General features: G+C 42.4%; 1 protein-coding gene across 1 annotated transcript in view; it reads left to right on the forward strand.

Moving 5' to 3' along the window:
* Positions 1–5,712: 5,712 nt before the first annotated feature.
* CCDC134 (coiled-coil domain containing 134) overlaps positions 5,713–15,197 on the forward strand; it is a gene marked incomplete at its 3' end in the record, with an annotated part of 17,606 nt that continues 8,121 nt past the window's right edge. Inside the window, exons 1-2 of the mRNA XM_018563915.1 lie at positions 5,713–5,831; positions 12,584–12,705. Coding sequence (XP_018419417.1) covers positions 5,729–5,831; positions 12,584–12,705 — 225 coding nt within the window. The remainder of the gene's footprint in view (positions 5,832–12,583; positions 12,706–15,197) is intronic.

The following is a 15,197-nucleotide window of genomic DNA, read 5'->3' on the forward strand; positions in this document are numbered from 1 at the left end:
TGGTTGACCCAGTCCCTAAGGACTCCATTCACATATAGCATGTGCGTTTCTCGCCTGGTTTTCCGCGTGGAAGACCGCACGGGACGCAAACGCTATATGTGAAACAACTGCACATATTCCGCTTATTTGCAGCAATTATAGTGGCAAACGTGCGCAATGCGCCGGATTATCGCACTTGCACTATTGTGGGGGCCACGGTTTTGTACAGCGCAGTCCCCGCAACAGTCTGAACAAAGTGCATTGTTTTCTCTGTTTAGAGCGGCTCCGCACGTATTCGTATTTGCAATGGAGCCGTCCAGTGTGAATGAAGCCTGAAAGTAGTTGTCGAATGTGCAGAAAATTTGCAGTAGTGTTCTTGTGTTGATCAAGAATATGAATTCCATTTGCTTTCCATGCCACAGTTTGAGTGACAACATATTATAAAATACCTTTGGGGTACATAGATTTGCTTATAGCATGCCCATTTTCAGAGCTTACACTCTCATGTCTATGATGCAGTCCAGCAAACACACAGACTAGGACCATTTGGTTTAGAAGGCCATTGTTCTGCTTTTGTGTTTTGAAGCTCTAAGAGTAAACTGAGGTACTTGACTGAAACCCACATAAACACAACGAGAGCATAAAACTCTGTGATTATAGTGTTCTTTGGTAGTAATGGAACTAGGAACCTACTTTCTGTAAGGCAAAGGTGCTAACAACGTAGTCTCCATTATTCTTAACAAATAAGGAAAGAGCATTTAATTATTTGCTGGTAATTGTTCCGGTTGCAGTTTTTACCTGGACCCAGGTGCTAAAAGGCAAGTGTGCTAACATCATAACATCCATGCTTCTCAGCATGTGACCCACAAATGAACCTTTACTGCTGGACACATTTTTTAAGTTTTAATGATTTTGTAACCTAAAAATGTATCATTTTTAATATGTATGTATAATATATAATACACAGGACCTGTAGAATAAAAAGATTTTAGTTGCAATTTTTTATTTTTTTTAATGTTTCATGATATTTGCACAGCCGTTTAAGAAATCTTTATGCACTCAGTTTAACTTGGGTTTAAATGCACACAAACACCATATTTTCACAAAATAGTAAATATGAGACTGTGCTGAGTAAATATTTTTTTCCAATATATCAAGCCTCAAGATTGCTAGCAAAATTGTACAAAGGAGATGCAATAAAAACTTTTGCTGCTCACCAATTTGGATATACACTATATTCCCAAAAGTATTGGGACGCCTGCCTTAACATGCACATAAACTTAAATGGCATCCCAGTCTAAAGGTGCCCATACACCTGCCGATTATCGTACGATAATCACGGTAAATCCCGCGATCGTACGATAATCGGCAGGTGTATGGAAGGCGTGCGACCGTTTCTACTGTACGGTCGCACGTATTTTGTCTCCCGTGCAGGCTTGAAAACCAGCAGAGAATCGTACAATTCTCGGCAGGTTAGTGCCGCTCTCGGAGACAAATGCCGAACACACTGCCTGTGCGGCATTGGAGTCATCGGAAGCCCGCCCCTGAGCGGGGCGGTCTTTCGAAGATCGCAAGTACGATCTGCCTGTCCAAGATGGGCAGATCGTACAAGGTTTTAATTAGCTTACAACCATCGCAAAACAAAAGTCTTGCAATGGTTGTAAGGTGTATGGGCACCTTTAGTCCGTAGGGTCCAATGTTGAGTTGGCCCACCCTTTGCCGCTGTAGCAGCTTCAACTCTTCTGAGTTGCTGTTGTTCCCAGTTGCTTCCACTTTGTTATAATACCACTAACAGTTGACCGTGGAATATTTAGTAGCAAGGAAATTTCACGGATGGACTTATTGCACAGGTGCCAACCTATCACGGTACCACGCTTGAATTCACTGAGCTCTTCTGTGCACTTAATTTTAATTTAGTTTATTTTTTCCTAAAAATACTGGTTTGATAAACATTTGCCCAAAAACCACGCAACATAAATTGCAACTAGCATTTTTTTTTCTACAGAGCCTCTGCTTTCAGAAAATATATAATTGTTTGGGGGTTTGAAGCTGTTTTCTAGCCAAAAATGTATATTTTATCATGTGTGCGCAAATCGTAAGAAAATGCTCCAGACAGCAAGTGGTTAAGTAGCCACTCTTTTTGTTCAGTTTAGAGCAAGTGCTTCTATTGGATTTCAGTTTCAGCAGTGACTCGGTCTTCCTGATCTTGGTGCAGCAAGTACTCTGAGATTTTTGATTTAGTTGGCATATTGAGGGTCTAGTTTATATAATCTATATAAACCAATGGCACTGTCCTTCCTTCTAGAGGATGGCTACTTTTGTTTGTCCTTGTGTGTGTTGTTGTTTACAACACACACAAGGACCCTATGGTCCTTGTGTGTGTTGTAAAGTAGCCACCCCTCCAAGCTTGCTCCTGTGATGCACTACAATCTCGCATTTAGTTTACCAACTTGTATTGAGATTGTAGTCCTCATGGGAGTGAGCTCGGAGTGGTGGCTACTTTACAACACACATGCAGGGAACATGGGGAACAAAAGTAGCCCCCCTCCAGAAGGATGGTCAGGGTCCACATGAATTCAGAGATGATTTGAGAATCTTCAGCCCAGTGATGCATAAATAAGCTACATTTTTGTTAAGTACTTCAATGCTTTTTTAAGATTTCAAGTAGTATTAAAGTCTCCCTTTTTTTGCATTTATCTACTGCTAGCAAGTAGTAGATGTATGCAAAACATAAAAAAAAATTACCAAACAGGTAACAACTTACCTCCGTCTCCGCCGCTCGCTCCCGGCTATAGATCTGTAGCTTCTCGAGCGGCTGTGCATGGGGAGATCATCGGCGGGGAGATGAGGAGAGACACAGTGGAGGTGAATGCATGCAGCCATGAGTTTGCACGTCGGACAGACAACATGGGAGATGACTAGTCTGCGCTGGATCAGAGACTGGTACCAGCGCTGGGGGGATTGCTGAATACAAGTGGAAGGAAGAAGATGACCTGATCAAGAGGCCTTTTTTTGCCCAAAGTTCTCTTCAGGGTCACGGGAGGACATATATGAATGTCCTCTGGTGACCCAAAACTCAGTATATAGCAGGCTACTGCTCGCTATATGCTGAGAGCACAGAGCCACCCCACACCCGGGGCGAATCCCAACAATACTGTCCAGATCCATCCCGCTGGCTCTGCCTCTCAAGGTAGTTCTAGAGAAACGGGGAAGGGGGAATCCCTGGGGGAGCAGTGACTGACAGGATCGGGAAGTCAGCGATCAGCGCTATGTGTCCGCTGACTTCCCAATCAATAGTCGACCTGTGACAGCTTCAGTGTCACAGGTTGGCTTGAATTATGGGGATAAGTATATTTCACTCACCCCATAATTCTCCTTTAATATTGGGCCCTGTCTGTGCTGTATACCTGAAGTTCTGGATGCACAGTTGACCCAGGAGCATAAAGGAATCATTTGCATGGCTTTGCTCACTATCTTAAAGTGAAGATTAAATCTCTTATTTTGGGTATTGGTATGGTAATTCATATATTGGAAATTGTACTTTTCTAAGTTGTCCACTTTAATCCCTTAAGAGCCCTTTCACACAGGCATTCCAATCTGGTCCCCCTGTCAGTTTTTCAGGTGGATCTCATTGGAAGCCCAGTGTTAAGGTGCTCATACACTGTGTAAAATTCACACAGTGTGTGCCGCTGTCTGCACTCAGGGGTTGGCATCCCTCAATCAGCTGATCGAAGGAGTTGGGCGAAAAACTTCGAGTAATGACCCGATTGACCGGGAAACTGGCTTGATGCTGATTGGCCAGGAAGCCGGCTTTCCAGCCAATCAGCAAGGAGCAGGCTTCCCGGGCCAATCAGAAAACCAGGAGGCGGGTCATTACTTGCCGCACGGCTTCCTGATTGCACGGGAAGCTGGCTCCATGTTCCCCTACGGCACTGCCAGTCAGAGGAAATTTTCATCTGGCCGTAAGTTCCAATATCGGGGTAGGTATCGGAGCATTTGGGTGAGTACGAGTACTTGCCCAAATACTCAGTATCGGCACTGATACTAGTATCGGTCCACCCCTAATCAAAATATATTTTACTGTGCTAAATAGCGCTTCTCACTGGTCAGCGCAGTCATCTGACCACGTTGACCAATGAGTGCTTGCAATTTGCGAGCAAAATTCAAAATGCATAGGGGAGGACTGCGCTGGACAGCAGTATGGGGGACAGATAGCACACCCATACTGGCGGAGGGGAGGGATTGTTCGCCGAAAGATAAGTATAGCCAGGGGGTTGGCAGTTTAGGAGAGACAGGGCCAGATTTCATCGGGTAATTTTTATTTTTCCATATTACCTGGGAAAATGAACTTAGCCTTTAATGCACATTATGTGTGTGTAAGAGAATTCTGGCTACCACCATGGAATGGCAGCTGCAATCTCAAAGCACATGCAGAATGTCCTACGCATGCGTTTATTTGCAAATGAACTTTTGCACGATATTCAAATTTTTCGAGTTTCACTTGTATAGTGTTGTTTATCAACTAACTTGGTTACAATGAGGGTCAGTGTGCATTCCTTTAAATGTTAACCTCCTGTAATTCTTTTTACAGTCTTGCACACTTATATTTACACATTTGTGCACTCATAGTCACATCTTTTTCTACTGTTAAACATAACACCTTTGGTATTTAAAGAAAGTTACTATCCCCCAATCAACAATGTGACTCAGCAACTCTGGTGGTCAAGTATTGATTTTAGAGTTTGTTATGCTGGGCACACACCCTGAGGGGCGTGCTTCCGATGACCGCAATGCCGAACGGGCAGTGCGCACTTGCACACACCGCCCCGTCCGGCTTTTATCTTACGAACATGCTACACACCCGCACGACATCGTATGATGCTCGGCGGGTTTTCGAACATGTTCGTAAGTTTAAAGTCGTGCGACCTTACAGTAGTGGAGGTCGCATGGCTTCCACACACCTTACGATAATCGTACGATCGCGGGATTTCCCGCGATTATCGTACGATTATCGCAAGGTGTGTGGGCACCCTTACAATTTACTTTGAAGTGACCTTTGAAGATTTTATATCTTATAAGATACATTTAGAAATGTTAATTATTGCAGGGCCCTTGTACCTTTTTACTCTGGAATTCTTCCTGAATAATAGCATTCTACTTCCTAGGATGTGAGGGTACCTAGACACTCCTGTGCCTATAGAAAACAAAAGGGAACAGAGTGCCACCTCCGTGTGTAAAATCGCTTATTAAGATAAATAAAACAAGGGATAAATGTACTCACAAGCAAACGTTTTCATCACGGTTTAACAACAAACAAAGAGGCCACACTGTCTGTTAACCCAACATGGTATCGCCCCGACTATGTAACACGCTTGCCTCCGGTCACATAACCGTCTACCGGCCGAAGTCAGCCAAGATTGACGCGATTCTGAAGGGGGCTTGCCCCTGAAACGCGTCAATCTTGGCTGACTGCAGCCGGTGGACGGTGATGTGACTGGAGGCAACCGTGTTACATAGTCTTGGCGATACCATGTTGGGTTAACATACAGTGTGGCCTCTTGTTTGTCACATCTCTGCCCTGATGAAGGCACCCTGCGCTGTCCCGAAACGTTGGATTATGCGATGTGTGACGTTTAGTCCAAATAAATGGACTTTTTTTACATTTTATTTATGAAGTGCTGGTGATTTCTATTGTTCATTGACTGTTTATTCAATGCACGCATTTTGTCTTGTTTTGCAGGGCCCTGTGATGGAATCATTCCAAATATTGAGTTTCCTCCTCTTTGCATTGCTGTCCTTTGGGGAATGCTCAGACACCAACAAACAGAAGAAAGACGCAGCTTTTGAAATCTGTATCCCTTTACGTGTGTGTGTGTTTTAATTTATGCACCTTTTTGAGCCACAGTTGAAGTCTGATCATTAGTAAATCAATGCAGCATTGTCTTGGCATAGAGAGCCTACTGCTTTATTTGAAGCACTGATATGCTCTGATCATTTGACATATAGGGAATAAACAGAAGATAAGAGCAGACTGTAATAATATTCAGCTGTGTTCATATTCCTGGGACACATTTCTAGGGAGAAACATTCATCCAAATGCTTGGCATGAATATAATATTGGCACTCTGCCTGCTTTTTATTTCCCGTCTGTTGAAATACCATCCTAGTGCAACTGAATAACTATAGTATTAGGAACTCCTGTTCCAGAACCAATTGTGTAATTAGACAATGTGATATGGTTGGAAAAGGAAATGTGGGTCAATATCCCTCTCTACAACCGCTGCTTATTTGTAAATGATGTTGACCTTCAGTTTAGTTTGACTTATTTTATTGGAAGCATGTGCCAGTCAATTTTATCTGGGCAGATAGTTGTGAAGAATGCAGTAGTAGTAAAAAGCAATTACTTTCCTATTCCTATAGGAACAGTCATGACAAAATCTAGAAAGTGGGAATGAGAGCTACCCACACCCTCTCACAGGACAGGGTTTAGTATTTTACAGGGCCAGTGCTAAGAGGGGCAGTGAAATGATGTGCAAGAGGGGGTGAAGCTTCATGTCGGAGAGAAACCTGGAAAATTGAAGCCTGCTAGTCAGGTTTTCTAAACATATGCCTGCATTCTAATGAGACAACCTTCTGATGGGAGCACACATGTGAATTCGAGCTTTGGTGGGTGAATATGATAAGTTTGCAGAGGTGCATGATGGGGTATGCCAGTGTATTGGGGTGGATGGTGGTGTCTCCATGCATTGTGCTATGCACAACATATTCCAAACTGCCCCATTCTGTACACTATGCGGTAAGTAACATACTCTACACAGCTCCACTGTTGGTGCTAAGATCTATGTTACGTACACCATACTGTTTATCATCACAGGTGTGTCATATTAATAGACAGAATGCATTCATTCTACTGAGACCTCACCTGGTAAATGAACGGGCACACTTTTGCTATGTTACTTAAAAAAAAAAAGTGTTTGATGTTGAGCAGATAGCAGTTTATATCTTGGCTGGTTTGTTGCAAAAAAAAAAAGACCAATAATTCTCATGAAATCAATCTAAAATATATTGGCTTTTATTAGTAACATGAATTAAAAGATAGTTCCTTGATATTTGAAATTGGATAATGGGTATTTTCTAATGAGCCAGAGTCCTGAGGCAAATATTGCCAATCCATTGAAACGCTGCCTGTGGGACTTTTGTATTGAGCATATACAATTGTGACTAAGGGCATATGTTAATGGACTTTTGTTTGCAACAGAACTTCTGTTCCCATACAAGTTAATGAAAATGCAATAGCAACTTCAAACAGGTTGATGCAGCTGAGAGGAAGGTCCACTGCATGCCAAATGTACCTGTCAGTGTACTGGGAATTACCTCAGAATTGTCTCAAACTGATTTCAGATGGAAGCTGAACCCATCTGAAATCAAGCTGCATTTGCTTTTAAACGCAAGACAAAAAGCCTACTGCTGCAGAACCTAAACTGGGTATCAATCCTATTATTTCATATTTTTGCTATGTAGTAGGATTGGCCTACGTACTGTATATGGCGAGCCTAATAGACTTTGCAGGTTCACTTAACCTCTTAATAACAAAGGCCTTTTTTTTTGTTTAGATGTTATAATCCACATTTTAGGCCTGAAAGGTACTTCAAACCCCCCAAACATTATGTATTTCCCGAAAGCCAAGTCCTATAGAATAAAATGGGGGCAATTGCAAATTTTTATGTTGCACGACATTAGCGCAACTTATTATCAAACCCAAAAATATAGTCCCCCGAAACACAAAATACAAATTGTTTTAATTAAATATAAAAGATGAGGTTACGATGAGTAAATAGATGCCCAACTTGTCCAGGTATAAATTGTGTGCGTCTGTGAAACGGCGACAAAATTCAGTACCCCAAAAAGTCCGTAGACTACGCTTTAAAAGCCCCTACAGGTCATCAGCTGAGAGAGATGTGTAAATATTGGCCCTACAGTTATTGCTCTCACTCTGGCGTGTGCTGGGATAGCCCAACATGTGTAGTGCAATCGTCGATTTCACCAGGTACACATAAGACATCCCCCGAAAATAAGACCTAGTGTCTTTTTTTTTTTGTGGAAAAAAAAATATAAGACACTGTCTTATTTTCGGGGAAACACGGTAGGCGCACCCGACGCGTGTTTACGAGACGACGCTGTGGACTTAAAAAAAATGTTTTCATGTTTTTTCTTATTTAAAAGCTGCCGTGAGTCTGTTTATCCCCTTCAGACTTCATGACGGGATTATCCCATCATGGGCCATGAAGGGGATAAAAGTTTTTACCAGTGGAAATAAATACTGGACTTTCCCTGCATTTGATTTGATCCACAAATTATTACTGTAATCTCAGCTTTTTCGGTCTGACTCAGTCAAACAGTTTCTTGAAAGTAGACAGTCAAGTTTACTTTCACTAAGAAATAATTGGCAAAAATAAGGGAACAGCGGCATCTTGTTAAAGGCTATCTAAATCTAAGAACAAAAATGTGAAATATTGCAGCTTACCAGTTCTTATTTGTAATGGCTCCAGCTATCTCATCTGCACTGCAGAACACCACCTCCTAGTTTGTGGAGAAGAGTAGAGGAAGGAGGTATTCTGTGGTGCTAACACACTTCCTGTCATTGGGTGACAACACTGCTCTTCCATAGGTGTGGTAGGGTGAGCAAGCATTGTTATTCTATGAGAGAAATATGTTATTAGCATGATCATCAGGTGAAAATAATGTGGAGAAAAAAAGCCTAAAAAAGAAAACGAATGCTACCACATCTAAGGACTGTTAAGCTACAGTATATTACATTTTTGGATTTGGATGCACTTTAGGCTCTTGCTCCTCTGATTTGGTCTTCCCTCAATTGTAAAATTTGCTGTACTTTCCACAAAGCATTAAAGTTGAATTCCAGTCCACAGATTCTACAAACTGGAAGAACTCAGTGGGTAAGATGTGTGGGAGAGGAGTGGAGAAAGTATGATAGTATGTGCAGGAGAGGAGTGTGGACAAGTATTTGCATAGAGCGTGACAGCTTCCAGTATGTGCTGGAGAGGAGTGCAGAAGTTATAATGGTGAGCCTTATGTACAGGAGAGGAGTGCAGCAGGTATGACGGCAAGTAGTATGTATTGAACACCAATGCAGGGGTAATGATGATCAGGGTGTGCACGAGAGGAGTGTCGTTGGTATGATAGTGGGCGATATGTGCTGGAGAGAAGTCTGACTGAAATGACAGCAAGTAGTATGTACTGGAGAGTATGATGGAGGGATGGTTAGTGAAATGTCAGTTTTTGAAACCATGATATTGTCAGTTTAGCAACAAAATAAAGTTTATAGGAATTTGCTGCTCATTTCTAGTGGTGATAGAAAGCACTGTGTGGAGTGACGACAATGGACTGTGCAGTGTCTGGTGCAGGCTATAAGTGGGGATAGGTGGAGCAGCTACAATTGGTATAGAAAAGAATCACCCCCCCTTTAAAATCACTGTTTGTTGCTTTGCAGCCTGAAATGAAGACACAGTTTTTGTTTTATCCAGCTGTATTATGTAAGTGCAACTTACAACATCCAAATGAAAGATGGAACACCAACATGCAAAAACAGAATCACTGAGTAGGAAAAAGGATCACTCCCTCCTAAAAATGCATGAAAAGAGCTTTCCTGGAGCTTTTCAGTCCCTGGTAGTGCAACTGAAGCAATCAACTATGGGTGGCAAGGCACTGTCAAAAGATCTCCGGGATAAAGTTGTGGTCAGGACAGGTCAGGAAATGGATACAAAAAAAATTAAAAGGCTTTATCAATTCCTAGAAGCACAGTGAAGTCTATTAACCCCTTCATGATGGGAGACGTACACTGTATGTCCCTTCACAAAGTGCCCTAATTACTGCTCACGTACACTGTACGTGATCAACTATTTGGGGCTCTGTAAGGCTGGTAACCACTGAGAATCAGCGGTTACCGTTCATTAATGGATGCCTCAGTATTGAGGCATCTTTTAATGAAAGAGTTGCACTTTTTCAGATACCCAATCCCTTTCAGGAATCGGGTGTCTGACAGAGTGACGGTTAGAGCGGCTCTACTCAGACAGCTGGTATAGATCGGGAAATCCCGATTAATACCAGCATTTTTTTCCCTAAACTTTCAGCAATAGAGACATTTAGATAGACGTTTCTATTGCTGAAAGAATGTTGTGGGTTTCTAATCGTTGGAACGAACAGAAAATCTTTAGTGACATCTGATCCTGGATGCTGCAGGATCAGTGTCACTAAGGTTATTATTGGCTGTTCTTAAGTTTGAAGCAGCCCAATAATAACCAAAAATTAATTACGTTATCAAGCAGTAATAGTGAGATTAATTCACAATGACTGCTTGATATAATTAAAATAAAAATGTAAAAAATAGTGAAAAGTGTAAAAAAAATAAACATAAATGTAACAAAATTATATATTTTTTTACGATCAGTACCATAAAAATTAACACACTACAATGAAAATCTGCAGCTGAGCTTCAGATTTGTTTTTCACCATTTAAGAGGTAATTTTTTTTCCATTTAACCCCCTCATGACAGTGATGTTTAAAGTATGCCGCTGTCACTAAGTGTGACAGTGACATTGTATGACCACTTTTAGCTTTTAGAGGAAAAAAGATTAAAATGTTAGGTTTTAGTTTTAGGCTGAGAAGTACCGAACATTTTATAAAATCTTAGGAATGTGAGGTTTTTCCAAATAAAGGACAATTTTTTTTTTTTTTAGCTGTTATTTTTTTCTTTAAATAAAATACCACAAATCAAAACTGGGGAAAAAGTGTTTTCTTTACGTTTTTTTTCCTCCTTTTTTTTATATTTTATTTGTCCTAAGTGAGGCGTTGGGTACACATAGGACTATATATTTATATCACATATCTGTCCTCTAAAAAACAATATATAATATGTGTGGGTGCACTTTGCAAGAAAGTATATTACTGACGTGGAAAAATCACACAGCAAAATTGTCAAAAGTGTCAGTCATTTATGAATACAAACCAAAAACAAGCTCAGTCATGAAGGGGTTAAGAAGTGGAATGTATTTGGTACAACACAGACCCTCCCTGGATCAAGATGTCGCTCCAAACTGGATGTAAGAGCCAGGAGAAAACTGGTCAGAGGCTACGAAGAGGCCTACAGCAGGGCTGCAACTAATGATTATTTTCATAATCGATTTGTTGGCTGATTTATTTTTTCGATTAATCTGATAAAAAAATGTAATATATTTATAATAAAATACACAAATGGAGTGTTACACATTTAAAGATTACTTCACAATAAAACTGCATGCACATTTTTTGCAATATCGTGCGTTCCAGTGCGGGTGATCACACTGCAGGCTGGAGGTCTGCTTGGGGTGCCATTGAAACGAATGGCACCACAACGCACATGCCGCAGCAAAATTTGTCAGGCTGAACCAAAAATGACTTTTCCCACTTCTTTTTTTTTTTTTTAAACAATTGTATGTATATTAGGCATGTTAATTCTTTTATGGATTTAAAATCTGAATTGTACAACTCCAAGCCAATATAATTAAAAAAAACAACTTTTATTTAAAATAACACAACTAAACTGGACAGAAAAATACAAATAAATATATAATAAAAGCCCAGTCATCTGTTTAAAGTTAGCTATTAATATTGGCCTGAGAATTATTGCTCTCTGGGATATGCGGTGATGAATGACATGTGGTGTTGCCATACGTAGGTGCACCCGACTTGTTGTTCCGTTAGTATGCACGGGGTCGGGGGACTTTAAACTTTTCCGGGGGTATTTTGTATTTTATTTTTAAGTTTATTTTTTATTTTATTTACTTCATTGCTATGACCCCTCTTGTCATCTTTCCACTTCACTGGGGAATGACAGCTGCCTGCTGAGACAGCTGAATGTAAACACCGCATACAGTGGCTGGAAGCAATAGCCAGCCTGCTATTGGTTATTTAAAATTGCAGTAGCCAATAGCAGGCTGGTTATTGCACCCGCCCACTGCCTACTATCAATCGGCAGAGGAGGGAAGTGAAGGAGAAAGTGAGATGGCAGAAATAGCTGTCTCTCTTACTTCCTGGGCTCTTCTTTTACAGTAACTATAGGAAGAGAAAAATGACTGTGTGGGTCTGTGTCCCAATTAAGATTTCCCCTTCCTGTCCCTATGTCGCCTCAAGATGTAAACAAATATCAACGAAAACACAGACAATAATAAAACCCTGACCGAGGCTTTCATTCTTCCTCCACTCTGCCATTAAAAGTGATTTTATGACTGTGTCCCCATTTGAGAGATTTGGCACACTTCCTCTGACACAGCAGGTCATCGGGGCCAATCTCCCTAACAAGAGCACAGATGACAGTAAAAATTCCAGTCCGTTAAATCTAAAAATAATTTTGGGCTGACGTACGTTTACATTGTGCTGCTAAATATTTATAGTTTAAAGCTGCAGGTAGTGTAGGCTGTGATCCTTTTCTAATTCTGCTCCTTTGTGAATTGCTCTGTACTGGCATTCTCTGACAAAAATCTTCATTTTGCTTTTTTAGTTTCCACAAACCGCTTTTTCATTCACAGTTTAGCCCTTGACAGATTGCAGATAAGAAGCTTTTTGAGGTGAAGAGAAAGGATCAGATCAATGCCCTCAATAACCTGATTGAACTAAACGATGTCAACCAACAGTACAAGATTATTGATATCATGCTAAAAGGACTTTTCAAGGTGAGAATTTTCCATGCACTATTAATGTCTTGATGTTTAAGATCTGTCTAAAAATTATGAAAAGAAAAAAGAGCACTAAATATACTGTAGAACTGTATTCCTTTTTATGGCTCCTCATGCCTTTCTGGTAGCTATGGGTCTCTTTTTTATTTTTTTACATTTTTGGTTAAGCTATTAAAGCCCATCTCCAGGCAAAACATGAACCCCTTGGAACTAAGTGATTTTTGGCTGGTTCTTGGTTTTCTGGCCTTGAAATAGAACTATGGCCCAACATTTTTTGGCCATAGTTCTCTTTAGGATCACAGCAGGACATAGTATATGTCCTCCTGTGACCAAGAACTCTGCATATAGTGGGCTATTGCCTGATATATGCTGACAGCGCAGAGCCGCGCTGCAGCCGGGATGGATCCCGACAATATTGACAGCTAGCCCTGCTTCTCTAGCACTGGATGAACAGAGAGGGGAGGGGAGAATCCCAGTGGGGAGTGGTGACAGTCACTCCCCTTTGCAGGGAGAAGGTCGGGAACTCGGCGATCATCGCTATATGTTCCCAATCAATAGAGCCGACGTGTGACAGCTTCAGTGTCGCACATCAGCTCTAATTATGGGAAAGGGTGCATTTCACTCTCCCCATACCTATCCTTTTCAAAGGATAGGTATGGGGAGAGTAAAATTTACTATTCCCAATACTCAGAGCCAGCATGTGACGCTGCAAGTATCACATACTGGCTCTATAGATCAAGAGCTGAGTGATCATGAACCACTGCTGATCGCTCAGCTCATGATCTACTCCCTGCATAGAGTGGTGACTGTCAGTCACCGCTCCCCGTTGGGATTCCCCCCTCCCCTCTCTGTTCCTCCAGCGCTCATTGGAGGGACAGACAGGGAAGGGCGCGGGCACAGCTGGCTTTGGAGAGGCAGAACCAGCTGTCAATCAGGCAACAGGGTGGATCCCGACAATATTGTCGGTACCTTTCCCGGCTGCAGCGTGACTCTGCACTGTCAGCAAATAGCGGTCACTTGCTGACTTTCGGTCACAGGAGTACATTAGTATATGTATTTGACCCAGAAAAAGGACTAAACCAAAAAACTATTGTTTGGCTTTAATTTTCTTTTAAATTTCTTTCTCAGTGGATATGCGAGCTGTAGCTCGCAGTATACTGAGACGCCGCAGTATACCGCGAGCTGCTGCTCGCAGTATACCGAGACGCTGCAGCTCCAGCGGATCCCGCAAATTATGTCTGATCCGCCCAGCTGCGTGACTAACAGCTGGCTCTGCCTATCTAGAGGCAGAGCCAGCTGTACCCGCCCCCTCCCCCTTCCGTTCCGCCATTCAGCGCTGGCGGATCGGAGTGGGAAGGGGGAATCTAGCCCCTCCCCTGTCACGGCAGAGAGCCGTGACAGGATCGAGAGGTGAGCGAACGCCGGTATATGTGTTCGCTCACCTCCCGATCTACTGAGCCGACCTATGACAGTCTCATTGTCACAGGTCGGCTAGAACTATGAGGTGAGTGAAAAGCGCTCACCTCCTAGGTCTCCTTTAAATCTTAAAAATGCATTCAAGCACCGATTAACAAAAATGTATCTTATTTGTGTATCACTCGGCTGTAGATCCTCAAATAATCTCTGAATTGGTGCTGACACTGTCCTTCCTTCTGGAGTTTGGCTACTTTTGTTCTCCGTGGTCCCTGTGTGTGTAAAATAGCCACCACTCCAAGATCGGTTCAGTGATGGACTACAATCTCACATTTTAGTTTACTAATTTGTATTGAGATTGTAGTCCATCATGGGAGTGAGCTTGGAGTGGTGGCTACTTTAAAACACAACAGGGACCATGGGGAACAAAAGTAGCCACCCTCCAGAAGGAAGGGCAGGGTCAGCATAAATTCAGAGATTTGAGAATCTACAGCTGAATGATGCACAAATAAGGTGCAGTTTCGTTATAGTTAAGGTACTTGAATGTATTTCTATGATTTAACTCCTGAGTTTAGTGTCACTTTAAGCAAGTTAAAAGGAAAACATTTGTTCTATCATTAACTCCTATATAAGGAGAACTATGGGGTCAGTTTTTCACCATAGTTCTCCTTAGGGCAGGGGTGCCCACAAGGTCGATCGCGATCTACCAGTCGATCGCGTAGCGATCACTGGTAGATCGCCATGTCCTCTCCTCCCGCCGCTCCTCTGGATTCCCCGATGCTCTCAGCGGGGATCCCAGAAGAAGTGAAGGAACCGACGGCTGGGGAGGGCGGAGGACGGAGCCGCTGTCACAGAACTAATGCAGAGCGGTGAGGAGAGAGATGCTCGGCCTGGATCTGACAGCCGGCGCCTCTCTCTCCCCTCACTGTTCGTCCGTTCTGTCACAGCGGCTCTGACAGCCCCCCCCCCCGCGGCTGAAGTGCTCTTTCACTTCTCGTCGGATCCCCCGCTGCCTCTGCCCGGGAGAGCAGGGGGGATGCAGAGGAGAAGCTGAGCCCATTTGTGCGTGGCCGAGC

The sequence above is a fragment of the Nanorana parkeri genome, unplaced genomic scaffold, assembly GCF_000935625.1.
Source record: "Nanorana parkeri isolate BGI_ZX_2015 unplaced genomic scaffold, ASM93562v1 scaffold711, whole genome shotgun sequence".
NCBI classification, from domain to species: Eukaryota; Metazoa; Chordata; class Amphibia; order Anura; family Dicroglossidae; genus Nanorana; species Nanorana parkeri.